The following is a 25,366-nucleotide window of genomic DNA, read 5'->3' on the forward strand; positions in this document are numbered from 1 at the left end:
TGATCCGAGTCGCGGCTGTGATTCTTCATCATCCCTTTTACCTATAAAACAAATTTGAACTTATCATTCCACAGCTTTTTTTTCCGTATTTCGGCAAAATCGATAATATATCTGGCAAATCACAGCAAAAGGGAGACAAAACCAAAGAAACCAACTTATCCGGACTCGCAGCAAATACATGAAGCACGAGATGCTAAGCGCCGGAAAAGCGTACATGAGAGTCATGGTTACTTTCGTTTTTGAGTTGATTGGTGAAAGGCTACGGAGCGAGGTAAGCTAGGGACTCTTCGCTGACATCAACAAAAACCTCGCAATAAATGTTCTGTAGCAGGTAACGATTGCCCTAATCTTGCCAATCGTGCAGATGCTTGTGTAAAGAAACTACAATCCTAGAACAAAGACTGAAGCGATCCTCCCAATTATCTGGAGCAACGAAGCCCCTTAGTTGGGAGCAGGTCAATTTGTTGGGATCATGTGTTCTCGAAAAAAGACTGAAGAATTTCAGTCCTAGAACATGACGTAACGTAGTGCACGGCGAACTTACATGTTAAAAAATAATCGACCCAACGTTAAAAACAAGGCCCTATGAGCTCGACGACGTTTGGCGTCGACACAAATATAAATCGCCCAAAACAGAAAAACTGACACCTTCGCGAAGAAAACTAAACCCGTTTTGGGATAACAAACCTGTTTCCGTCGTTCCACTAGTTTCCTGATTTCAGTTGGCAGTATACCGGGCTCCAAATCAGGATCAGGCAACTCCACAACTTCATCCTCGCCAGCCTGCATCAATGACCAAATAATCCTCTCACTAAAGAGCGGTTCAAAGTACCCGCGGGCCTGCTAACAACCTCTGCGTGGCTGCATGGCGGTATTGTTGGCGCGGAGAATGGGCTGAAGGCGCTGTGAAATACTCCCCATTCTCCTCGCGGCATTTGCTTCTCACGCCAATACCCGCCAGCTCCGCAGGCTACATACAGGCTCTGATTTTCATCGCATCGCAAAGGGACGCAGCTTTATTGTGTTTAGGGTTAGAGGCCATTGTTTCTGCTTTATATTCATTTCTGCCTGCCGACCGGTTGGCTCTGAATTGGTTAAGCATCGGACTCATTGTGAGGTCGTGAGTTCAACTCCGGCTAGACAAACACTCAGGGCCTTTGAATACTTGACGAGAAAGTGCTACCGTTGTAATTACATCCGGTTAGGCTTTGAAGTCTTCTCGGATAAGGGCTATAAACCGTACCACCGCCTCACAACCCTTGTTCGTAAACTCTTTAGGGCGTTAATGATCGCACAAACTATCAAAGAAAAGTGAACAGGGCAAGGTGTTCCCGGAGTTGTGGTCTGACCTGAATTCTCCAGAAAAATGTGGCCGGCTTCGTTATGATGTTTCGAAAAGGATTATGGTGTATGAGCCCACCCACGAGATCAAAAACAGCCATAAGTCAAAGGGGACGTTACCGAGTGCTGGGGGATCGTGCTGGGGCATGTAAATGGATCCCTTGTTTTCACTGAGAACCTAATCCGAGCGTCCTGAGTCACCAGAAACCCATAAGGGTTGAAACGTGTAACGGCCCCTTGTGTGCTGGGAAACAAGCTTCTGAATATTACAATTTGCTAAGTACCATATTTGGAACAACAAGAGCGAGGGGTTTCCAAATATGGTACTTAGCACTGAAACATTCAACCAATCAGTTGGCACGTTTCAACCCTTATGGGTTTCTGGAGTGACTCATTTCCTATTCAAAACGGTGACAAGGCTCCGTGCTCAGCTTGAGAAGTTTTACCCTAGGAATCAAAAATCAACTTGAATTGAATACTAGTGATACTCACTCCACTGGCTGGAACGTTTGTTCTGCTGATTGTGGTGAAACAGATGTTGTATTCTTGAATGATTGACGGATACAGACTGTTGAAATCTAGCAAGAGAATGTGCTTATCATAGAAACCTTAAAGAAGAAAAAAAGAAATACCTTCCATTAAAAACCAACATCATTCCCTTACAGCTTAACCACGCTACTCTCTGAGAAAAAAAAGAAATGGGAGGTTGAAAACACTTAATGCAAAATCAAGTTCACAACAAAAAAGCGAGACTTCATAACAAAGTGCAGGAAAACACATTCTTAGAATGTCGCTTGTTCGTCCGGCATGGCCATAAATCCCGAACACAACGAGCTCCATGTTTTGTGGCCGACTATTCTCAAAAGAAATTGCCCTTAGTGGAGGGGAAGAAGGAATTTCACTGCCTACTCTAAACGCATTCCCTGCTTGGGGAGAGGAGGGGAGGGGAGGGGGTAGGGGTGAACGGTCGGCCTACGCTTCACGCCATTTTTGACCGATATGACGTAACCGATCACTGTGGACCAGTAAGATCGTCGGATTGAGTTTAGTCTTAAGAGGGACTGTTCACTATTCAAGGCACTGACCAACATTTTAACGTCATGTGACCTGTGTCTTGTCAGTGAATCGTATGAACGATTTACGGCGGTGAATTTGTCCGATAAATGTGTAATAGGCTATCGAGCATTTCAATAAGTTTCAGTGAAATACCTTTTTTGGGATCCAACACAAGTCCTCCTGCATAAGCCGGCTTTCTTCTTCCTTTCTTGGAATTCCTAGGTTGGTCATCATCATTCTCGACTGGCTCAGCCTGAAAACGAAAGAAAAGAAACTCTAGCACTGGAGCTCAAATTGGGGGCACTGTAAACGAGAATGAACAAAGTTTATTCAATCAGAAACCCGAGTCTGGGAATCGAACCCGGGCCACATTGGTGGGAAGCAAGTGCTTGCCAAAAGCAGGGAAGCCCGCTTTGATAACAGCTACGACTGATCTCTATTTAAAATATTAGAAGTATGTCATACGTCATACATTTTCCATCAATTATAAGTTAAAAGACATCTACCAGACTTCCGAACAATTATACCGCCATTCCACTAACATCTTGTCAGGCAAATAACCATTCGGCACTTTTAAACAAATGGGCCCGGTTGTTCAAAAGCCGATTAACGCTAATCCCAGGTTAAAAATTAACCAAGGAGTTTATTTCTCTACTCCCAAATGCTCTTCAACGCTGATATTCGGCACAACTTTACATTAGAATAAGTTAATCTTGAAAAACAGAAATAAGGAAAAAAAAACTTTCACCAAAAAGTTGAAAACATCAAACAAAAGTTTACGCTAATCCTGGATTAAGTTAATCGGCTTTCGGACAACCGTGGCCAGGTCTTCAAGTTGGAGGCTGCAATCGATGGCTACTAGCCGAATTGTCACCATCTCTAACCCTGCTGATATCAAGTATGGGAATGACCATGTAGAAATAATTATAACATGACACTTCTTGCTGTAAAAGCAGGTCCAGTTCTTACCACATGTTTCTTGCCGTAACTCTTGTCAGGACAAATGAAGTTCCTGTGATAAAAACAAAACATAAAAGCTACCTTAAGAATACGCGTTCTTCGCTCTTTCGAGAAAGGGTGACTTTAAGAAAAAATCCTCTATATTGTCAGAGGTAAGCGAACGTGCTGCCGTGAAGGACCTAAGAAAACTGGAAAACTGTTCTCCAAAAAAGAGCAACTTCCTAAGGTCATTGCTTTACGAAGCGAGAAATGAAGATCTTAGGGGTAAATGAATAACACACATCAAAGTCAAGCTTTTTCTATAATTTGTCGGGTTTCTTTGTGCAAAGCACTTTTAAAAGTTCAAACTATCGATATCTTCAGTTCTGTTAAACTACGATTTTGGTACTGTTCAAAGGTGGTCACTACACATTTTTACTACGAAAAATATGCCACCCTGTTTTTGATCACATAGTGGATAGATTAGCTAGCTTGTTTCGTTTCTCCCGCTTGCTTCAAAAACCCATTTTCGCCGCTCCCCAGTATCAGGAACCAGCCAATTTTGAGACTGCAAAATAACTTACTTTTCATGAAAGGCGTGAAGCAACAAAAATTCATTCCGTTCTGAGCGGCCGCCGAGAAGAGTTCTAGCCTAAACAAAAGAAAATCCAAAAGAAAAAGTTCAGTCGTACCATACGTTATTACATATAAGGGATCAGGGTGACAGGTTTTGTAGAGGCCATTGAAAACTCCCGCGAGAAACGTAGCATTAAGTTCAGTGATGTCATAAATGAATTTCTATGGAAACCATTTTACGTGAGTAAACAAACGCGCGCTTGAACACTGACAGCGAAACCATGGAAACTGTACGTCACCACACTCACCATGACGTTTCCAGCAATGGTAGTGATCTGTAATGCCAGGGGCAAAACCTAAACGGAATTGCGAGCAAATCGAAAAGTTACAACAGCAGGAAGAGACTGAGAAAACACAAGAGCTTACAGCAACAACAACAGTGTTTCAAATTTCCTATAAAATGTGAACAAAGACAGACCGTTAACGCAACAAAGATCGTTGCATGCATAGATACGTACATTGAGATCATACATGATCCTTAATGATAGTAAAGCGTCCATCTGTAAAAGGAGAAAGAACACCGTTTTTATCATGAGAAACAGGTCATTTTTGTTTTCGTTTTGGGCACTTCCAACACAAGCCAGATGTTTTAAAACAGAAAATTCGAGCTAAAATGCATGTCAAATTCCTAACTGTCTAAAATAATTGTCAAGTCTCTTACGAATGTTGCTGACTCCATGTATTGTTATATCGGGAAAAACAGGTGAAACAACAAATGAGTATGTCTTGGAGCGAGAATGAAAATAAGTCCGTGTTTATACACACATTTCGCGAGAATTTGAGATTTGTTTCATTCAGTGACGGCTTCAAATCAGACTCCAGAAATTCAAGCGTGTCCAAGACGCGTCTGAAGCTTGCATCCAATCCTAGCAAAAGCTTTCTTTTTATCACTGGTGTGCAAAGGCGCCTTTGATATTTGCTTTATAAATGTAGTGGAAGGGCTGACACAAACACCCTGCCAGCAGAGACTCTCTTTTGCTTGCTCGATTTTGGCGCACTGAACATACCACAACCATAGAAAAATGTCACCTACCGAAGTAAGCTCAAACATGTGAAGTAGTTCATCAGAAGAACTAAAACAAGAACGAAAAAACACCAGAATCAATGAAAAGTGTGGTTTTCTGCTGGCTGAGGAACGAAAGAAGCGGAAAACGTTTTTCTCAGACATGGCTGGGAGTCTGGGTACAGGTCTCTGGGGGGTTTTCAGGTCACGTGGCTCGTGTAAAGTTTCAGTTTTTGTTTTGCCATCCGCCATTGCCTGACATGCCCCACCCGCCCACCCATGAAGTACTTGTAGAATGTTTCAGTTGAGGTGATCTTATTCTCTAGCCACTTTTTTGTGCCATTGTAAGACAATTATGTTCTGTTGTTAATAAAGGTCAGGCTGTGTGGTTCGGCTTGGCATGGCTCCCAGCGGTGTGTGAGAACAAGTGAAAACTATGTACAAACGACAGTTAACATTCTGGGTACCATCCCTAATTTCACAACTTACTTGAACTTATTGGGAATTTCATCTTGATCAATCTCCTCCCTTCTCAACTGGAGAACCGCCCAAGACAATGCTGAAAAAGGATACCAAACAAGGACAACAACTTAAAAACAGCCTTGTGAGATAATCATCTGCACCACAAAGTTTCATTTGAAAAAGTAGATGGTACTCAGCTGCATCTGAGTACGAAACAAACTATGTTCCCATCTTCAAAAGCAGATGGCAGTTCACTCGCAGGCAAGAAAGTTGGAAAAGTCAAGGCATACCTGTTAGGTCATAGCTCTTGCATCTAATGAGCTCCTTGGAGGAAATCTTGACATCACATACCATGCGGCCACAGGTGATGGAACGGTCAAGAAGGCTGCCTCCCTTGTGTGGACCACCATTCTGTATACAAGAAACAACAGGAACTTAACAAAGTTAAAAGAGAGCTTAAGGTGGCTCAAAGCAGTTTCAACAATTTCAAGCGATTGGATTATTACAAGGATTGACTCTGACACTTTCACGTACTGGCAATGTTATGGTAGCATACGAAACACCAATTTTTGCTTAATTAGATGCGCTCCTTATTATAGTGTAATAGGTCACCATAGCAACAGACAATCCATCTAAAAACACCCCATAATTTATCTGTGAATGCTTGTATCCCAAAGCAACAACTTGGTGAACCTCATTTTCTCATTGCTGGAAAGTAATCACCAGATGAAACTCTTCGGACAGTTAAAAAAAAGTTTCTGGAGCAGAGAATCTGGATTCAGAGAATTGGGAAGGTGGCTCTAGGCCCCCTAGTTACTTTCCAGCAATAAAAAATGGGATCCTCAAGTTCGTTTTTGAGATATCATATACGTTAAAGAGCAAAATATAGGGTGCAATGTTGACCGTATTTTTAAGACAAAAATATTAGTGTTGTTTTCTTTGGTTAACCTGCTTGGTGATACAATGCTATAGAGTAAATCCTTTTTAAAGTTTTGTTTCCTGAAAGTGTTGGAACTAAACTGCTTTAAGCCTCTCTAAGACAAACAGCATCCACGAGAACAACACACCCAAAAAAGTGAGTTTAACATACACTTCTCTCACAAGTGGACTCGGAGAACACACAAAATAAAATGAGAAAGAAAGCCGTGGTGCTTACAAAGAGTTTTGGCATTATGGTTCTTTTAAGTCGTCCAAGTCGAGACCAGTGAGGGATCTAAAAGAGAGGTAAAAGGTGAAATTGGAAGATGTTATTGATTGGAAACTAAAAGAATGAAACTTATGCCAGGCTTCTGTCCAAAAAAGTAAGTTTACATTACCTTGCAAGTATTGATTCTGTGCAACAAAACATCAAGATCAAAGCCATAGATGTCATGACCCTAACAAATTTTATTCAAATACAAGAAATAAGAATTCATACTTTGGGAGCTGGTTAACGTGTGTCTAACAGGTAACCGTGGGATTTCTTGGGAACTGCTTTGAACAGTTGGGTTGGCTGTGACAACATTTTTTTTCCCAGCTAAATAGAATTTAGCCTGGATTAAATCTGAGGAGGTTATTTGCAAAACCTCCTGCAAGGAAGCCCTCTGAAAATCCAAAGGAAACTAGTTTTGTCAGCCATTTCTAGCCTTCCTGTAATTCCCTTGATAAGAATTCAATGTCAATCCTTTCACACCCTGCCTCCCTTTCCCCTCTGGGGTTAGTATGGCTTGAACGAGAGTATGATACATTCCCCCCAGTCTCTCAGTGTGATGGAAGGGATCAGAGAAATTCCAGACAAAGTTGTCACAGATACCTTTCAGCAGGGGGCTTGATCAAGCATGTTGCTAACCCCACCCCTCTTGGGAACCCAATGTATTTTTATGTAGAACAGACAGAATGTTTAAAGAATAAGGTTCCCTCTGAAGTAAAAATAAGTTAATTTGTCCTGGTAAAGCCTACCAAATGTACAGCCAATTTGAAGCACTTGAGGAGTTCAGGTCAAAATGCTCTTAAGAGTTGGCCAGATGCAAAAGGGTACATACAGAGCAAAAAGAGGGGGAAAAACTGTTTTGAATAGAAACATACCACAAGTACATCTGGATCAATTCTGTGTATCTTTGCCAAAAATAACCCTAAAAGCGCTCTTTCTGATGTTGTGATCTCCATTTTAATTTGCTGAGGACATAAAATTAAAATTCATTTTTTGTAACTGTTTCTTAACTATAAGCAAAACACTTGAAAAATGAAAAATCTAAATTACATACAACCTACATCTTCTTCAAACTAAGAATAAAACAGGTTGTTCATTGGGTATCCCTCAGAATGCAAACCATTTGGGCTCTTACAGAGTTAATACTGGTAACAACAAAATTAGTTATTTTTTAAACACAAAAATTTAATAATGCGGGGGTGAAAAATGCAGTCTTCACATCAAGCATCTCATTGATGTTCATATCACAGATCACAGGTCTAAAGCTGTGGTGATGTAAGATTGCCAAATGGTAACTGTTTTTTTTTTTTTTTTAGTACTTCGTTGTTTTTTGACTGCTCAACTAAGAAAGTGAAAGTTCCTTCTATTACATGGTTCTTCAAATTTCACACCTAGAGCAGCTGAGTAGCTAGCTAGCCGAGACAACAAAGCAAGTTAAATCTCAGGTAAGGTGTATCAAAATAATATTAGTGACTTTCAGATTAGACAACGAGAACTACTAAGAGTGCAAGTTTTCTGTATTGGGCCTAGCATTACGTTTAAAGAACCAAAATTTTCGAAATGTGTGTGCTAAAAACTGAGAACTTGTACTCACAGTCGTACTCCTTGTACTACAATCGTAAGGTCGCTACTATTGATTTAAGCCTTGCATAGGATTTGTTCCTTATTACTACCAAAAAAATGCTACAATTTTAACTCATGGTAGATACCTTCTTTCGAACAGCATCTTTGAAGTCGTAAGGGTACATCTGATCATTAGGTTTGCTCACAGCTGGAAAAGCGAAGAAAGAAAACAAAACAAAATAATAATTCTTGGTGTAGAGAAAGCGCACTCAGCTATTGAGCTATAGTTTACAGGCTGACTCCATTATACTTCGATTAGTGTAGAATCCAACACAATAATTTCTTCCATAAAACTTACCACAAAAATGATATTGAAACATTTGTTTAGGTGCAGCTTTGTCTAATGACACCTCATGGTGAACAAGAGCTGAGATAGCAATGATCTGAAAGGAAACGAAACAAACACAATAGTAGCTCGAAGGGGAAGGGAGAACTGGTGGGGGAATGAGGAGGACGCCCTCCTCGTTCTTACACCAGTTCTCCCTTTCCCTTCTGCTTCAAATGCCTGCCACACAGGCTATCACAATAGCAAAAAAAGTCACAAATTTAAATTTGTCATAAGGGCTCCCTGGAAAAGTAGTGGTTTCATTTCTTCAAGATCAAAAGAGGGCAATAGTTAAATTAAATATTTCTTTGAAATGGCAGGGTAAACAGGTAAAATCACACACAAGGGCCCACTAGGGCATGCATGACTGGAACTTATCCCAGTTTCAGACAAGCCAAAATCATGTCATTCAATCAACAAATGACATCAGAATGATGTCAGATTACTCGCCCAATCTTGGGAGATATTATTTCCCACCCCTCCCTCACAGGGGCAACAAAGACACCTAAAATGAATCACTATTTTTCCAAATCTTGCTTGTCCAAGTATGCAAGCAGCGGGAGGCCCATGAAACAGTCAAGGTGAGCTTTAGAACAAAACAGTACTCTCCCATAATACTGACTAGCTCATACCTCATGAGTGTGATTCTTGGTGTTCAACATGGTCCTAAAACTAAGGCTCATAACAACCTAATAAAACAGACAACAGAAGATTCCTTACCAACCTACACAACCACAGGTATCACAAGTTGAATCTGGACCCAAGGTTTTATTGCTACTGAACGCAAAACAATGCAACCCACTGCGCATACAACAAATTTGAACTAGGGCCAATTAGCTACCCTGTTTAGGGACATGAACAAATCCTTTTTCAGATGGCTCTTAATGGGACATTCAAGCAGGATCTAGGTTCGCACCACAACAAGGTTGGCAATCAGACATGATTTTATGCTACCCTGGCTGGAGAAAATTAATGGGGACAACTTACAAATTAGGGTAAAAGTTAAGAATCCGATCCCACCAACGCATCGGTCGATACACCACCGACACGTCGTTGGTATCTTATACGTTATAAGTTTAAACAGCGGCCAACGCGTCGGCCGACAATTGACCGACAGTTGACCGACATTCCGCCAACAGTCGACTGACAGTCGGCTGACATGTTGGTGGGATCGGATTCTTAACTTTTGCCCAAATTATTTGCCAAAAAGTGCCCCTTTTTCTGCTCAAAGACAACAACATTTTTATCATTAGCTCAGGTCCTACTGGAAGAACTTAATGAAAGCTACATGTATACAAGAAGCTGCTTGATTTCAAAAAAGCAGTTAGAATAAAAAGTGCCAAAACACATTTTATTCTAGTAACAAAAAGGAAAACTTCACCTTGCTTGCCAAAGCCAGCCATAAAGTTGCATAGGATAACAATAATTCAAACTTATCTTCACCAACTGGTGGTACCATAAATGTTTTGTTTGGAAGTTTGGCATCCTAATTCCACCCACTCCTTCAAACTGTGGCAACGGCAGCCTTTTACCAGTAGCATATTTATATCACATTAAAAGGAAAGGATGATAATCAGCAAGTAAAAAAGGGCAATTATTTGACCCCTAGATAACCCCTGCTGAAGGCTCCCCTCCATTTTTCCAACCTTAAGAAAATAAATTATGCAATCAAGGACAGCAAAGACACAAAAAAACCCTGAAAATCATATAGAACAGGGGAAAGCACATAGGAGACTAGAAACCTCAGAAAATCAGCAAAGTAAGCAGTTTCGTGCACAATTTTGCTTTCAAATGAAGTGTGCAGTTGATTATTTTTCTCAATAAAAGTCCTTATAATTTACTGCTCCTCAGCTCAGCAGACTAACAGCTGACTAAAAGTAAACACTGAAGTATTTTTTTTTGCAAGTGCATTTACGCTTATTTCACACTACTTTTCATTACCATGGGTGGTGGTGGATCTTGGTGACTTGCAACTTCAAGGTGATCAGGTTTGGTGACCACTGCCTTTAAGAGTTTAAATAGAAATAAATTAAATTGGATTTAGTTATCACGATCTTCAATAGCAGGGATGGCGCAGTGGTGAGAGCACTCACCTCCAACCAATGTGGCCCAGGTTGGATTTCCGGACCCTACGCCATTAGTGGGTTGAGTATGTGTTGGTTCTCTTCTCCGCTTTAAGGGTTTTTCTCCGGGTTCTCAGGTTTTCCCCCCTCAGCAAAAACCAGCATACAGCTGATTCCAGCTGGCTGTAAGCTGTACTCCAATGTTACACATGGACCGTATAGATAGCGGCTGCCTGAGGCGCCATTGTATGCTTCCAGTTTGACCTGCGTCGTTGCTGTACTTTGCGACGGTGATTAGGAGTGACAATTATTATTATTGGCTCACTTATGAATTACCGCACCTTTTGTTAATTTTTATCCCTTGGTCTATTAAAGATCACTAATCACTCTAATTGCTAAAAAACAGGTGATGGATTAGAATATATTAATTTTCTTATCAAACAACACTTTACCTGCATTTGAAATTTGAAATGCAGACAAAGTACTTAACTTCAATTTGAGTCAGTAATATTGGCCCATTTTGACCGTTATCTTCTGTGAATTCCCCTGTATGTGTGAGCTCAAGAGATCTGGCAATGACGTAAACAAAGGTCAAACTGGGAAATTCTAATTCTGGAAGCAGCTAGTCCACTGTCTAAATGAGCTGAAAAAGGGTTTTTCAAAACTTTGTGCTCTAGTCAAATGTCAGCAAGTGATTAGTCTCTATTATGTAACATAATAATTGCTTGCAGTTATTCCTAGGTACTTCACCCTTCCCAAAAGAAAGAACACTTTTAATAGTTTAGAGTTTCAATGCACACTTAAGTAAGACAGTTCTCTGTTCAGCAAGACTAACCTCTACTTTACACCAACTGACTGGTTGCGGGGGAAGCTCTATCCAAGGAAGAACAAAGAAAATTTAAATTAGAAAAAGCCTCAAAAGGACAAAATTAATGATTTAAGCATATTGCTTAAGGCAAAAAAGATCAAAGAAAGATTAAATTAAACTTACGAGGCATCTTGATGTTCAACCAACAAGGGCCTTTCATTTTTCGATTCAAGAGCAGAATTTCAAGACTAAAGATGGAAAAAAAATGCATTATTCTTGAGAGAACCTGGTGAAGCCAATTATGGGCTATTGCTGAATTCAATGGGGCAGCTTATTTAAAACAAGTATTTAGAGTCATTCTTCTGAGAGATAAAACTATCAGGGGTGCAGCGATGGCACAGTGGTGAGAGCACTTGCCTCCCACCAATGTGGCCCGGGTTCAATTCCCAGACTTGCCGTCACATGTGGGTTGAGTTTGTTGGTTTTCTGCTCTGCACGGAGAGTCCAGTTTCCCCTCTCCTCAAAAACCAAAATTTGACTTGATTTGCCTTAATTGTTAATTTCAGTTTACAGTGTCCCCAATTAGTGCTCCAGCGCTAGAACGACTAGACACTTTAACAAAAGTTCCTTTCTTATCACAACATATAGCTTGCACTTGGACTCATTAAAAGGAGTCAGGACTGAATCCAGACAAGGCTCATTATGAGGAAATAATAATAATAATTAGCAACTATTCACCGACATGGACGTGGTTAGTGGTGGATATTTAACGAGCCGCAAAGCAGCGAGATAAATGTCAACCACTCTCTTTCTGTAGTTAAGTGCCACCCACCTCCCCCCCCCCCCCCCTTAAGGCAAAAACTAGACAACTTTTCTGGGTGAAGTAGACGATCCTTTTCATTGGTTTTCTGTACTTATTGAAACCACTGAGAGTGCCCTGTGACCTGAGAGTGACATAGAGTATCAAGAACATCTAGCTAAATTTAATGTTTGTTCAGAAAGACCAGATTAATCTTGTATTCAGACATACTTTGAAAAGGGAGTCTAAATAATTGAATTCAGCCACGGCACAGCGAGGAAATAATGGACCATTTTCAATAATAGTTACCTTGAAGTATTAGTACCAAAGATATGGCTAAAAGTCTCTCCAGAGAGATCAGAGGGTAACTGCGAATGATCAGCCTAGGAAGAGATACCCAAATAAAATTATAATAAGTACAGATTTTGACTAGTTCACTTTGTAAAAGAGACTCAGTACAAACACAAAAACGTCCAGAAAGCATGCCAAGACAAGTTTGCTTACTGAATATCTGACTTCTAAGTAATCTGACATAACAGGAACATCTTGAATTTCAAAAGCATATGCTTTCTGGACTTTCTGAAAGAGAAAACATCACAAACATCACATCAAGGAAACATATTCAGAAGCAGTTTAAGAATATTTGTTTAATTGCAAGGCGCAGTGAAGAAATCTTACCCTCGAGATAAACTTCATTATCTTGTGTTTTGTAGCTATTTTCTCATTGAATTCCTGGGAGTGAAAGGTAAAATCAAATTCTATGAATATGGTGCAAAATAAGGCATGCATCATCATCATCATCATCATCGTAAACAAAAACACCATCAAAATTATCCAGAATCATGAACACTGCCGCCGATCACGTCATCGTGATCATAGTCACCACCACCATCCTTATCATCGCCAGCAACAGCAAAATTGGCATCCTCATTCAAAATCATAATAATGTTAAAATGAAATAATCACCTGATATACATCAATAAATGTGACAGGCTGGTCAGTCTCTGATCCATCAACATCGCGCTTCTGTGTGGAAGAAGACAAGTCACACAAAGTAGTTATTTTCTACAACCATTTCATCATAATTTGTTGGATCTTTAAGGAATGTAAGACCAAAAGACAGAAAAAAATCTCTGTACCTTTTCTCTTGGAAGGATAAATATTTGTCTTTCAATATTCTTGACAGCCAATGAACAACTGAAACATGAAAAAGAAAGAAGCGAAAATCAGAAACTTTGTTTTATCAAAAAAGGGGAAAGGCAAAGAAAATTTAATTACCTGACAAACGCTTTGGCAGATTCAATCCACAATTTTCCAAACAGGTAGACAGTACCTTAAACAAATGAATGAATAGATGTAGGCTGTAAAGAATTGCAGAAGGCAGCAGCATTTAAGAAAGGCAAACAGGTGTTTGAAAGGACATTAAAAAACTCATTCATAATTCATGAGCTTAACAGCCTATCAAAACACAGATAAAACATCACATGCATGAGCTTTATATCCTGATAAAACACTCCTCGTTAGCATTCTTTATATAAAGAATATACTAATAAGACATAGCATGTTTTTCTGGTATGCTATTCTCCTCTCACTATTTGAACCATTGCTTTGAGTCCAGAGAGACACGCTTTTTGTGGAAAAAATGAGCAGCACATGTTTTATCAGGTCTAAAAACACTCGGCTATGCCTTGTGTTTTTAAACCCCGACAAAACACTGCTGGGTTTCGTGGGAGCAGTGGAAATTTGCCCCACCGTACTGGAATTCCTTGTTGACACCCTGCCTTAAAAACTTATCTGGAACCCTGACTGGGAGTGAAAGGATCAACCAAAACTAAGTCTTGATAAGAATAATAACTTATTTTAATTAACTATAATGCTCAACAATAAATTGCACAATACCTGGCTGTTTAAGTCTGTCTTCATAGACATCGAACCAGTAAAATTTGAGGACTTTCTCGCCTGGAGGGATTTAAAAGAAAAACAAACAATATTTGCTAAATTCTCGGCCACTGGAGGTTGTATACAACAATATCAAGAAGATGTATAATTTTCATCCTTATTCCCTAGGTTTCATGAAAAATTTTACTTTTATGCCAATAAAATTCATCAACAACAGATGAGCTTGGGAGTTGGTGCATTACAGGTAGCTTGAGCTGGGAAGGAATCTGTCGAGGAGAAAGGAGGCATCCATGGCAACCCTGCAAGCAGCCACTAGCAACACTGCAAACAATTTTAAAGTACAAAAGTAAGTCACTACCCTCTCAAAAGGCGAGACTTTCGTCTCGTGAGTCGAGTGTCTCGTCTTTCTCGTCTCTAGAGATGGTTCAAAACTGTATGTGGTTGCACAAACGTAAACTTTTCTGAAGATTAACATGTTCAGGAAAAAGCTTACGCTCCAAAATGGAGCATGTAATGGAAAATGCAGTTGGCGGCCCTGTATTATTTTGAAAGTCTTACATTCCAAATGCATGTTGACATTCAAACCACGACTCTGCCCGTGAAATTTACATACTTTGGTTCAAAATTAATGTCAAGGCGAAATTTTTTTGATAAACTTGTGCTGCAGTTTCAACTGTGAATCCATCGAGAGAAACAAGACAAGACTGGTAACTTAATTACTTTTGAGCGGTACTGTAGTTCCAGCGATAAAACATACAAACCGTTGACATCTTGAAGTGGTAGAGAAGATGAATCCACATTCACATCAGCTAAAACCTAACAAGCCAATTGCATACCACAAAAATAAATGAATAAAAATTACTAAAGAAACAGTGAGAAACTTAAAAAATATTGACTTGCAATAAAAGTGTACATCCATGTTGTACCTCTTGTTGTTGCAATTCTTCATTTCCTAGTATAGTTTCCCAACCTGAGTTATCTGGTAGTTCAGTTGTCCTAAGAAATAAAAAATAATCACATGTACTAACAATTAATAGAAATTATAGAAAACAAGCTGCTTGGCAACGGGTGAAAGGATACCGTAAAATTCCGAAGATAAGCTCCGGAGCTTGTATTTTTCAAAGGCCCTTTTCAAGGGGCTTATCTACGGAGGGAAATTTGCGTTTCCAAATCGATTGGGCTAGCCTTATAGTTGGAAGTAAATTTACCGTTGTCGCTTTGTTTTACTTTGTATTTGAGAGCAATTTTCCAAGTACAAGATCCCGGGGGGCTTTTATTTGGAGGGGTGATTTAACGGAGGGTTTTTTTGCATTACCCCTTTGGGGGGCTTATACATGGAGGGGCTTATTTTCGGAATTTTACGGTAACTGAAAATCAGAGTCCTGGGCAGGAATCGAACCTACGACCTCCGTAGCACCGGTTGGATATTCTACCCATCGAGCTACCAGAACTCACTGGAGAGCTAGGTCGTTTATCTACAGTGTAGGTCCTGAATGGACAATGTGTTTCAATTGTCCTTTTGCCTGTTGCCAAGAAACTTGCTTTCTATAATTTCATTAATTTACCACGGGCACCAGTAAACCTTTCCATCATTGATGAACTAACAATTTATTTGCTCTATAGAGTTGAAGCAATATTAAGATAAAGCCAAGATAAAGATGGCATTAACTGCCTTACATCTCCACACTCTTTATCAAGTAAATTGCATCCAGAAGTCAGAACATACTTTTGTGGGAAGGCACATTTTCTGTCAATTGGCTTCCTGTCGACCTCAACCTGTGAGAAAAACGAACAATAATATTGTGTTTTGAATTTGTTTTTTATTGTTGCTAATTTGAGCTTTGATAAACCAAATGTTTTTAAAGAACCTGTTGCATAAAGATTCATGAAATCAGCATTGTAGCAGAATGATATTATTATTAAAACAGCGTCAGAATAGTCTAGTTAAAAACTTTCAGCTTTATGAAATGCATATTAATTTATGTCATAAAGAAGCCACTCCCTGGTTATCACCCCTTGTAGCCATTTTCAAGAAGAATGGAAACAGCCGTTTGGTTTTAGATACGCGGATGCCAAACACTACCCTTACACAGCCCAGGGTACAGACTCCCACAGTAAACGAGATCAGTCAAAAGATGGCAGGTGCAGGTGCAACAATCTTTTCCAAAGTAGATCTCTCGCAAGGCTATTTGCAACCTACATTGTATATTGGCCAAAGAATCGTACTACATCACTGCTTTCTCTACATCTGATGATGGCCCACACCACATCACGCACAGACAACATTTGGATATGGTCACCTGACAAGGCCACGCCCCTACAGTACCGTGCAAAAGTCGAAAGTGTCTTTCGAGTCTCGATTCTTGATCCTCAATTCTCGCAAGGATCGAGTTGAGACTATCTAGATTACAATATCAAAGACTTCAAACTGGGCAACAGACAAAGATCTAGTCTCCAGGCCAGTGGATTGGTTTCAGCAACTGACAGAATAAGGCACAATGACCGAGAAACTAAAGGACCTAAAGAATGACTTGTACAATTATTATTTGATGAGGACCATATCATTTCTTGCAGGGTTAATTAGCAGATGTAACAGTGCTCCAACTCTATTTACAAGTAAAATGTCCATTTGTTGTAAACGATCTTATCTGGACATTAACCTAAAGTTTTGTTAATACTGTCTTGTTCCCTCTCAGAGGAAGGACCTTAAATGCACACTCTAAATATGGGATATCCCTTTGATAAAATTATACATGCCTTTATTTTACATTTTTCATCAAGAGCCTTCTCAGCATTTGATAATGCTTGGAGAGCTTCTGTATCATCAAGATCATCATCACCTTCACCATCAAAGTCATCACATACTGCATTATATTCTGGAATGTCATCAGGAGTATCTGGGAAACATTTTATAAAATAACACCCAAATAGTAATGGTCAGATCAACCTGTTAAAATTTCCACAACCTTAGTCTGCAATGCCAGCACTTTCTGGGAGCATGAATCATCTTAAACGCACACCCATAACTTCATGCTTTGCTATAATCATTGGAGCTCATTACTTGATAAAGTCAGTAATAGTTTCATTAGATCTCAGAGATGACATTTACCTTTTCAATAGCATTTCTAAGCTACAATGTACCCGAGTTTGACTTAATTAGCAGACAAAATTATTTCACAAAATTTAATAATTATTTTAAAGGGTCTATGAAACTTGACATTTTATTTTTTGTCACTCATCTTTCAGTGATACTCACAATATTGCCACTATAAAATAAAACATTCCTGTTTGTTTGCATGCACGCAAAGGTCTTTACCAGAGTGATGTCACCATAAAAAGCCAGACATTACATCCACAAAAATTCTAAAGTGCCCAGAGTTGTGGCCCCCACTTAGCGACTGAGGCACATTATGCTATTGTGGGGACATTTCCACCTTGGTGAAAACCTACATGTATTTGATAAGTAAATAAACAAAATAATACATTGTATTAATGAGGCCAATGAAAAAATGCCTCGTCTGACATTTGAACCCCAGTGCATGCAACTCCTCTAATGTTCACTTCAGTTGAGCAGTAGCGAAGAAACTCTCGGATTATTTTTTTTAAAGCTGTTTTTAATGGGGACATTAAATGAGTGATTAATCCATTGACTCCCAGGGGTTCCCCATTGACGAGTAAAATCGTCTGGCGTTAGACAGAGCAAAATAATAAGTCTGGCCGGTTTATGCCCGTTTGGACGTCAAAGGGTTAAACAAATTAATTTACAATAATTATTATAAATTATTGTACTTATTCTTACTTTCTTACCATTAATTCCTGTATCCATATTCTCAGTGCCGTAAATGTCCTCATTTTTTATCTTTTCTCCTATCATACCGCCGTAACAACCCACCAATCTATCACATGGCTCAGTTTTGACAGCTACCTTTCTTTTTGCCACCAGACCTGCTTTTGCATAGCGGGTAGGAGTAGTTGGGGAACTTGGTTCCTCTTTGATAATGGGTTGTCTCAGATCAGATATTTCCTTTTAATTGAAATTGAATACATTTTTATAATGTGCAAAAATAATATTAATTTTGTTTCACAGCTTCATAGTTAATGCAAAAGTTATCTTTTGTTAATTCCCTTATTAAAATGCCATTACTCCTACTTTGTTTACCTGAAGACGTCTTGGCGTATGGTAACTTGAAGAATATGATGTTGGGGTTCTACAGAAAAACAAAAGTTATGTTAACAACGATATTTTGGACCAAATTTCCTTTTTCTTTTTCGAGCAATCAACACTGTTAGCTACTTGGAACTATCAAGTTGAAAAAAGAAAAATACACCAAACCTTGACTTGCGACTCTGGCTTTTTGACATCTTTACAGGAAGTGGTTTTGGGTTCTTTTAATGAAGAGGAAAAAAGAGAAAATCAGATGTCAAAAATGAAAGAATGACCCAACAGGGCTCAGCGCCTAAGTTGCAGGATCAGCTTGTGGCGGCTTGCCCTTGATTCAAGTCTCAATCTTTAACCTAACGTGACTTCTGTGAACCTGAATTCACCTTCACCATGCTTAATAAATGACCATTGGGCTGCTTCCTTCAAGTTGAAGTGGGGTTATAATAATTTGTTTCAAATGATTGCCTAGCCGAATATATTGATGTGCTTGCAATTTCATTCCCAGGAGTACAAGGTATCAAGAGGACGTGCTCAAGTTTCAGATTCCAATGTTTAAATGTTTTAAAATATTATTTTCTGTAGGTTATAGCTTGCATTAAATTTTTGTCGATTTTCCTTTCCCAGCTTTTGAAACCATGCTTTATCCCATTGGTACCTGAACCGCCCTGGACCAACCCCACTGACAAGTAAAATCGTCTGGCGTTAGACAGAGTAAAATCTATTCTATCCCATCATCCTCAGTGCAGGGATCCCAAGAGATTGCACTGTCCAATTCCAGAATTCAACGCACGTCTTTTCCCGCTTCCAGAGAAAACATGATTGAATATTCATCATTCAAATATTGGCAAAACTTGAAAATTTTCTTCTTTCATTACTGTTAAATCTTTCGAGTTAGCTCATGCAGTTTCAAAAGGCTACCCGTAAACCAAAGGTTTCCTGAGTTGTCTTTGAACTGAATCCACTGCATGGATCGCTGATGATCACAATGGCGGTCCCCATTGAAGAAAGAGTTCAACGTTCTTCAAATCCAGATTTATTATATAGATACTGATGAAATACCAGGATTTCTCCTTTTACTAAAAAATCATATCTTCACCGCGCGCAGTGAACGTATCATTTTTATCTTTCACATGTGAGGATATAGCTGTCGTCATGGTAACGAACACGATTAGCCAATAAAAAGCGAGCTTCCTCTTCATTGTACGATACTTTTGTGCTTTAATATAATTCTTCTCTACTACATTAACATTTTTATTGCAAATTTTTTATTATTATGATTTGTTTTTCATAACTTTCATATCTTGTTTCATGTTACACAACATGCGTGTTTTAGTGGTTGGTGAACACTTTTTCATCATAATTTTCGAAAATGAATAAAACAAGTTGTTTTAAATCTAGACATTTCATCAATATCTATATATATATATCTATATATATATATATCTAAGTATCTCTCACTCGTTCGCTTCGCTCACTCGTGAGAGATACTTTCAGCACTCGAAGATAAAATTCGTATCCCCGCGCGGCCATGTAATATCCTCTCTGTCTCACTACCTGAGTTGCTTGACCCACACAGTAAGCCTCAGACTGAGAAAACTACACCCAAAGTGAAACCAGCACAAAACAAAGGCCATGTCGCCTGACGTTTCTGCTACTAACCCCCCTGTAGCAAACCATGTGCAAAATCGCACAGCAGTTGACACAACGCCATCATGGAAATTCTTTAAAAGCTTCAAGACCAACAATCAACCTCTCTATCATTGCTTGGAACTGCGATTATCTCAATGGTGTCAGCTGTGAAAGAGTTTATTCGCTCTTCCAGGAGTGTTGGATCCCAGAAAATGAAAAGGGATGAACTTAGCGACTCAGAACTCGAGCCTGATGAGCACGAAAAGTGATAACGCCATCTCGGACTCTATAGACATGAACGAGGCTTACACCAACCTTATCAGTGGGGAAAAATTGCCAGAAAAATCAGCTGGTGGTGAGGTCAATGTTCTTGCCGAGTTGCCCAAATTTTATTACTCTGAAGGAGCTGTGAGTGATGCTGTTAGCACACAGCTGTCAAACCTAGTTGACAAAATGGCCAAAACCATGTTGTCAGAGGACAACACAAAAGAAAAAGTGGTACAGACCTCAGAAATGCAAAAATTTAGTAACAACAAGAGTAAACCCTATAATTTGGGCAAAACTGAGAAGCAGCTAAAAGTCTCACAATCTGGAAATGCAAAACAGCAAACCAGCACCTCAGATCAAAGGATCCTTAATGCCATTAGAGGGGTCACAATTGAGTTTAATCAGAAAGCCATTCAAATATTTGTACCAAGCCAGAACAAATTTAGTCAGTCAGAGGTCAAATTGATTGACAGGCAAACTGAATATTATTTTCTAGAAAGGGTGATTATCGAAAAGATACCCACTCAGTTGGTGCTCAGATGTCTTCTTGCTGTCGTGCATGGTCCATTGTTTTAACCTTTTCACTCCCAAGAGTGACACTTATAGATTTTACTCTGTCTAACGCCAGACGATTTTACTCGTCAATGGGGAACCCCACAGGAGTGAAAGGGTTAATAGACAGTTAGAACTTGACAAAACAGAGGCATTGAAAGCTTAAAAGGGTCATACATAAGCAAAGATTGACAATGCAACGGCCACACCCTACATAGACTGGGACTTTGTTAACTCTTCTATCTATCTCTTTGTAGTGTTTGTTGGTCTACCTGTGCTAGACCACATGATGGGATAGGTTTGGAGTGTGTCTAGAAGAAATCAAAGTGTGTGAACGAAGTTGTTATTAAAAGCTGTTGAGATTCGACTTAAATGTGGTAAAAGTGTTACACTCTTCATAACCCTAACATAAACAACATTGTTCATTTGTTTGATATTCATAATTTAGTCCTCAGTGATTCTCTCGTAAAAATCTCCATTGGAGATAAATTGAAGCAAACTAGGCCAGGTTGCCATCTCCCCGACCTGGAGTTTCCAGCTTATTCTCATCATCAACATCTCATGGGATCTCTGCACTGAGGATTATGGGATAGAATTCAAAGATTAAATGAGACTTACCTGTAAGTTGAAGTCTATCTCATCATCTGAAGTGTAAGGGATCACATGCCTACCCTAATTGTCCAGTTGGGACCCACCCGGTTTATCCCTTACACTTCAGATGATGACATAGAATTTACAACAAACTTCAACTTACAAGTAAGTTTCGTCTTTAATCTTTCAATTAAGTTCCACTCGTTGGAGTCAATGGATTAAATGGGGACATTTTGAGTGGATGTTAACCCTTTGACGCCTAAACCGGCGTAAACCGGTCGTCAATGGGGAACCCCCAGGAACCAATGGGTTAAACCGTGCTTCTCAAGTGAGATTCTCAACTGAACCTCTCAACTGTGCTTATCTACAGTATATTTTAAACCAAATATCATCAAGCAAGCTGTAACACCATTATTGCACGAGTATTCAGGCTTGCATGGTTAATAAAATTCCCTGTGAGTTCTCCAGTTCAGTGCCGTTGGATTTGCCTTCTTGTGCACTCAGATTCTTATCAGTAAACAACATCGTCGCTCTTTGGAGGTTGGGTGCCCGAAACAGCCTGGAGCTTCCACTATTGGCAGCCAGCTCCAAGATGGAGACTGCACCGATGGCTGGCAAAACCTGACAACCCAGCCATGAGCCCCCACGCCCCCGAGAAGAATGGGCACCCGTCACACTGATACACAGTGGAAAGCAGAGGGTGGGGAGGGAGGGAACAAAAACCGCTAAACGCTCCACACACAATGCTCCTACTTCCCACCACAAGGTGGTGTGAATAAAAGTTTACCCCACCTCAACCTCCTTTAGGAGACCACTTAAGATATCATCCTCTCCAAGAGACAAAACTTCTTTCTAAGGAAGATAAAGAAATAAGAAATTTATTCATGAGAAGCAGTGGAAACTTCATCGAGATTTCACCAAATAAAGGCCGATTAACAGCTGACTATTCGTGGTGAATATTTTTCTGCAAATTTCTCTCAAGTCTAAATTTCGTTCACAGTTTGTGACAGAGAGCCTCTCACCTTTGGCTTCTTTGCCTTAGCACTTGCAGCCAGCAGCATTTTATTGATTGTTTTTGGCTTCTCTACTGGTTTCTTAACATTCTATAAGAAGAAAAATGAAATATAAGTGAACACAGGAATATTTTGATAATCTGTTTCCAATATCTTGAGTAGGAAAAAATACAGCCTACTTACTGGTTTTTTAGGCTTGAATTTAGGAGCTTTCTTTTCTGAAAGTCAAGATTGCGAAGTTATCATATGTCATAAAAAGATCAGCAATTCATCCTTGTTTAAAAAAAAAGACTATTCTAAGACGAGCAAATTGCATTAATTTTATACACATACTAACCGTCAGCTGGTTCATCAAGATCATCATCAAATATTTCTCTTCCATCATCTGCATATCCAGTACCATCTAAATTTAAATTTCGTACATGACATTCATGTACATGCATGAAGTTAATTTGAAGATTTTAATCATTGTGTGGAGGCTTGCTTATCTTACAGTGAAATAATAATAATAATAATAATAATAATAATAATAATAATAATAATAATAATAATAATAATAACATGTATGTCATAAAAACTATTAATTCCACAACAGTGTCTATTGTGTGATTTGGTGCTGGAATAATTGAGTGGAAAAAAGACTAACTCTGGGACAGGAAAACCAAAACCCATAAGAAAAAAGCCCATTCTCTGTTCACAACACCCACCAGCCAGTGTGAAAGAACTTTACCTACGAAGATCAGGTGGTGGACAAGGAGTGTTAAGAGTGAAAGAATAATACAGAAACCAACAGCCTGAACAAGTACATCACAAAGTGTGAAGAGAATGCACTTTGTGCACAACAAGGAAAGTGCTGGAAGGGACAAGACTGCTTTAAGGCTACTACAGTAGGTAAACTTCTCAATGGTTAATTCCTTGAAAGCACTATAGGGGATAGAAACAATAAGTCATGGGAGTGGCTAAAGGGAGGAAACATAAAATGATATGGAGGCTTGTTAACAGCTGATCAGGACCAAGCATGCCACTATTAGTACAAAAGGAGTGGAAAAGCAAAGGGGCATTCCAGGAGAAACAAACTAGACCCACACATGATTAAGCCATTCACACACTTAGGACGCCCCCCATTGAAGAGTACAATCATCTAGCGTTGAACAGAGTAAAATCTGTAAGTCTCACTCTCCGGGGTCAATGGGTTAAGTACAAGAACCCCTGCAGAGACAATTGAAGAGGGGGAGTACTCTCCCCACTGTGTTGAAAATGATATTTTAGAATAAAATAGATGTTAATGCTGGTAAGCAAATACCGGGGAGATCTGGAAGGAAAGAGTGACTTCCCATCAGGTGACTACCTTATTTGGCTCTCTCATTCTTCCTGCCATGTGAGCCCTCTCGGCTTGAAATTTTCCAAAGTTTAACTCGTTCAGTTTTTCTCTCAGCATTTTAATCCCTCCCTCCCTCCCCATTTTTTTGCTTTCTGGTTTTTGTGTATCTTGCTCACGAGCATACTGTAACCTAGTTAATAGTTCTCCTCAATAAACTATGGGCGGGGAATTGCTGCCTGCGGCACCCCTTCAGCCCTGTGCTGAAGCCCCGTTAGGGAGGGGGCATATTGTTACTCTGCTGGACTGGGTTAACTTGGCCCCAGGACATTATGCCAGCAACTATGCCCGCCTTACAATACAGGCATGAGGCACCCCCTCGGCTAGTTGCCAAGGCCCCTCATCCAGTGGTCCATACCGGCGGTGGGTATTATGCGCGCCTTGCCAGTACATTCCCTGCCCCTCGTTTACGTCCAAGTTGTGTGTATTGTCTTTTATTGCGCACTTAAGCATTAACCAATCCTGAAGCTCTGACCTTCTCGGTTACACAATGTTTACTCACCATCATCAATCACCCAGTCTTCTTCTTGTCTTTTTCTAACAATGTCAGAGTATTCATCTTCATTTACAACCTGATAAACATCTTGTACCTCACCAACCTGGAAATTGAAGTAAAGTTAAGGAAAGCGCGACACTTAGTTAACGTGACCTGTCGACCTATAAGTACAGGTAGATCAGTTATTCGTCTGATACGAATCGGAGGTACATTTGTATTGTTGCTCAATCGAACGTGCAAATCTGCTGTTTACGTGAGGCATACACAGCCAACATATTACATCGTGGGAACTAGTCCTTTCTTATACTAGGATTTCATGTAGGATTCTAAACGCCTAGTTCCTCAGGATTTACGTATGTATCGATATGTAAGTAAGGCGTTATGCTCACGTAAAAATTAGGATGTTTACTAGGATGGAAACATCGTATACTCCCTCACATATTTAATCACGTTTAGCTAGCTACCATTATGTATATAAACACTTTGATTTAACTATTAAAGCACAATGTAATCAAGTCTTGAGTGTGTTCAAGTCTAGTCTATTGGTCTCTGTGTGAGCTGGTAACCCCCAAAGACCAACGAAGTCTAACTACAGCAAGCAGCGTCGTCGTTACCAACACTTTACAACAAAATGAAATTCACGACAAATTTGTATGAACAGTTTGTGAATACCACAATATTGACAGGGACTGAACTAATGACATGGTGACGATTAGTTTCACAATTTAGACCTAAATTGACTTGAGTTGCTGGTTATTGTGTTTATGCATGTATCTAAAATGTAGGCCATGATGGGCAATTGCCTTTTGTTTGGGGATTGAGTAAAAAAACACAAAACAAGATGATGTTGAATGAGGAAGTTGATTTTTCAACCTATTACTGGCAAAGCTCAAGAAACTCCCACATATTTAACAATATAAAAAAGGCACGTCAGAAAATTGATCACCAGGGTGCTATCAATACACCAATGTTTTATCAACAGGTTACCAATCCATGAAATAAACTTTAAAAATTAAAGATGACCAAAACAAAGGTCAGCAGTCGGCAGTCAGATGACAGACTGTCAATCAACCATTAGCTGACTGTGCCTCCACATTATGCCAGCTGACGCATTGGCTAACACTAACTAGCATGT

General features: G+C 39.5%; 1 protein-coding gene across 1 annotated transcript in view; it reads right to left on the reverse strand.

Annotated features, from left to right (window-relative positions):
• LOC138029199 (DNA polymerase alpha catalytic subunit-like) overlaps positions 1-25,366 on the reverse strand; it is a 44,165-nt gene that overhangs the window by 18,077 nt on the left and 722 nt on the right. Inside the window, exons 4-42 of the mRNA XM_068876904.1 lie at positions 24,238-24,334; positions 22,695-22,760; positions 22,541-22,575; positions 22,367-22,447; positions 22,137-22,196; positions 18,477-18,529; positions 18,303-18,351; positions 17,951-18,167; positions 16,901-17,040; positions 15,870-15,919; positions 15,070-15,139; positions 14,905-14,959; positions 14,144-14,203; positions 13,523-13,577; positions 13,384-13,441; positions 13,211-13,270; positions 12,923-12,976; positions 12,749-12,823; positions 12,554-12,627; positions 11,629-11,693; positions 11,473-11,510; positions 10,516-10,578; positions 9,207-9,263; positions 8,548-8,632; positions 8,336-8,397; positions 7,502-7,591; positions 6,754-6,813; positions 6,594-6,650; positions 5,728-5,848; positions 5,465-5,534; positions 5,006-5,045; positions 4,431-4,472; positions 4,221-4,268; positions 3,921-3,988; positions 3,367-3,409; positions 2,551-2,650; positions 1,834-1,949; positions 688-783; positions 1-41 (exon numbers count right to left, since the gene is read on the reverse strand). The exon at positions 1-41 is cut by the window's left edge and continues 10 nt beyond it. Of these exons, the coding sequence (XP_068733005.1) occupies positions 1-41; positions 688-783; positions 1,834-1,949; positions 2,551-2,650; positions 3,367-3,409; positions 3,921-3,988; positions 4,221-4,268; positions 4,431-4,472; positions 5,006-5,045; positions 5,465-5,534; positions 5,728-5,848; positions 6,594-6,650; positions 6,754-6,813; positions 7,502-7,591; positions 8,336-8,397; positions 8,548-8,632; positions 9,207-9,263; positions 10,516-10,578; positions 11,473-11,510; positions 11,629-11,693; positions 12,554-12,627; positions 12,749-12,823; positions 12,923-12,976; positions 13,211-13,270; positions 13,384-13,441; positions 13,523-13,577; positions 14,144-14,203; positions 14,905-14,959; positions 15,070-15,139; positions 15,870-15,919; positions 16,901-17,040; positions 17,951-18,167; positions 18,303-18,351; positions 18,477-18,529; positions 22,137-22,196; positions 22,367-22,447; positions 22,541-22,575; positions 22,695-22,760; positions 24,238-24,334 (2,771 nt within the window). The remainder of the gene's footprint in view (positions 42-687; positions 784-1,833; positions 1,950-2,550; positions 2,651-3,366; positions 3,410-3,920; positions 3,989-4,220; positions 4,269-4,430; positions 4,473-5,005; positions 5,046-5,464; positions 5,535-5,727; positions 5,849-6,593; positions 6,651-6,753; positions 6,814-7,501; positions 7,592-8,335; positions 8,398-8,547; positions 8,633-9,206; positions 9,264-10,515; positions 10,579-11,472; positions 11,511-11,628; positions 11,694-12,553; positions 12,628-12,748; positions 12,824-12,922; positions 12,977-13,210; positions 13,271-13,383; positions 13,442-13,522; positions 13,578-14,143; positions 14,204-14,904; positions 14,960-15,069; positions 15,140-15,869; positions 15,920-16,900; positions 17,041-17,950; positions 18,168-18,302; positions 18,352-18,476; positions 18,530-22,136; positions 22,197-22,366; positions 22,448-22,540; positions 22,576-22,694; positions 22,761-24,237; positions 24,335-25,366) is intronic.

This window comes from Montipora capricornis, chromosome 13 (assembly GCF_036669925.1).
Source record: "Montipora capricornis isolate CH-2021 chromosome 13, ASM3666992v2, whole genome shotgun sequence".
In the NCBI taxonomy this organism is placed as follows: Eukaryota; Metazoa; Cnidaria; class Anthozoa; order Scleractinia; family Acroporidae; genus Montipora; species Montipora capricornis.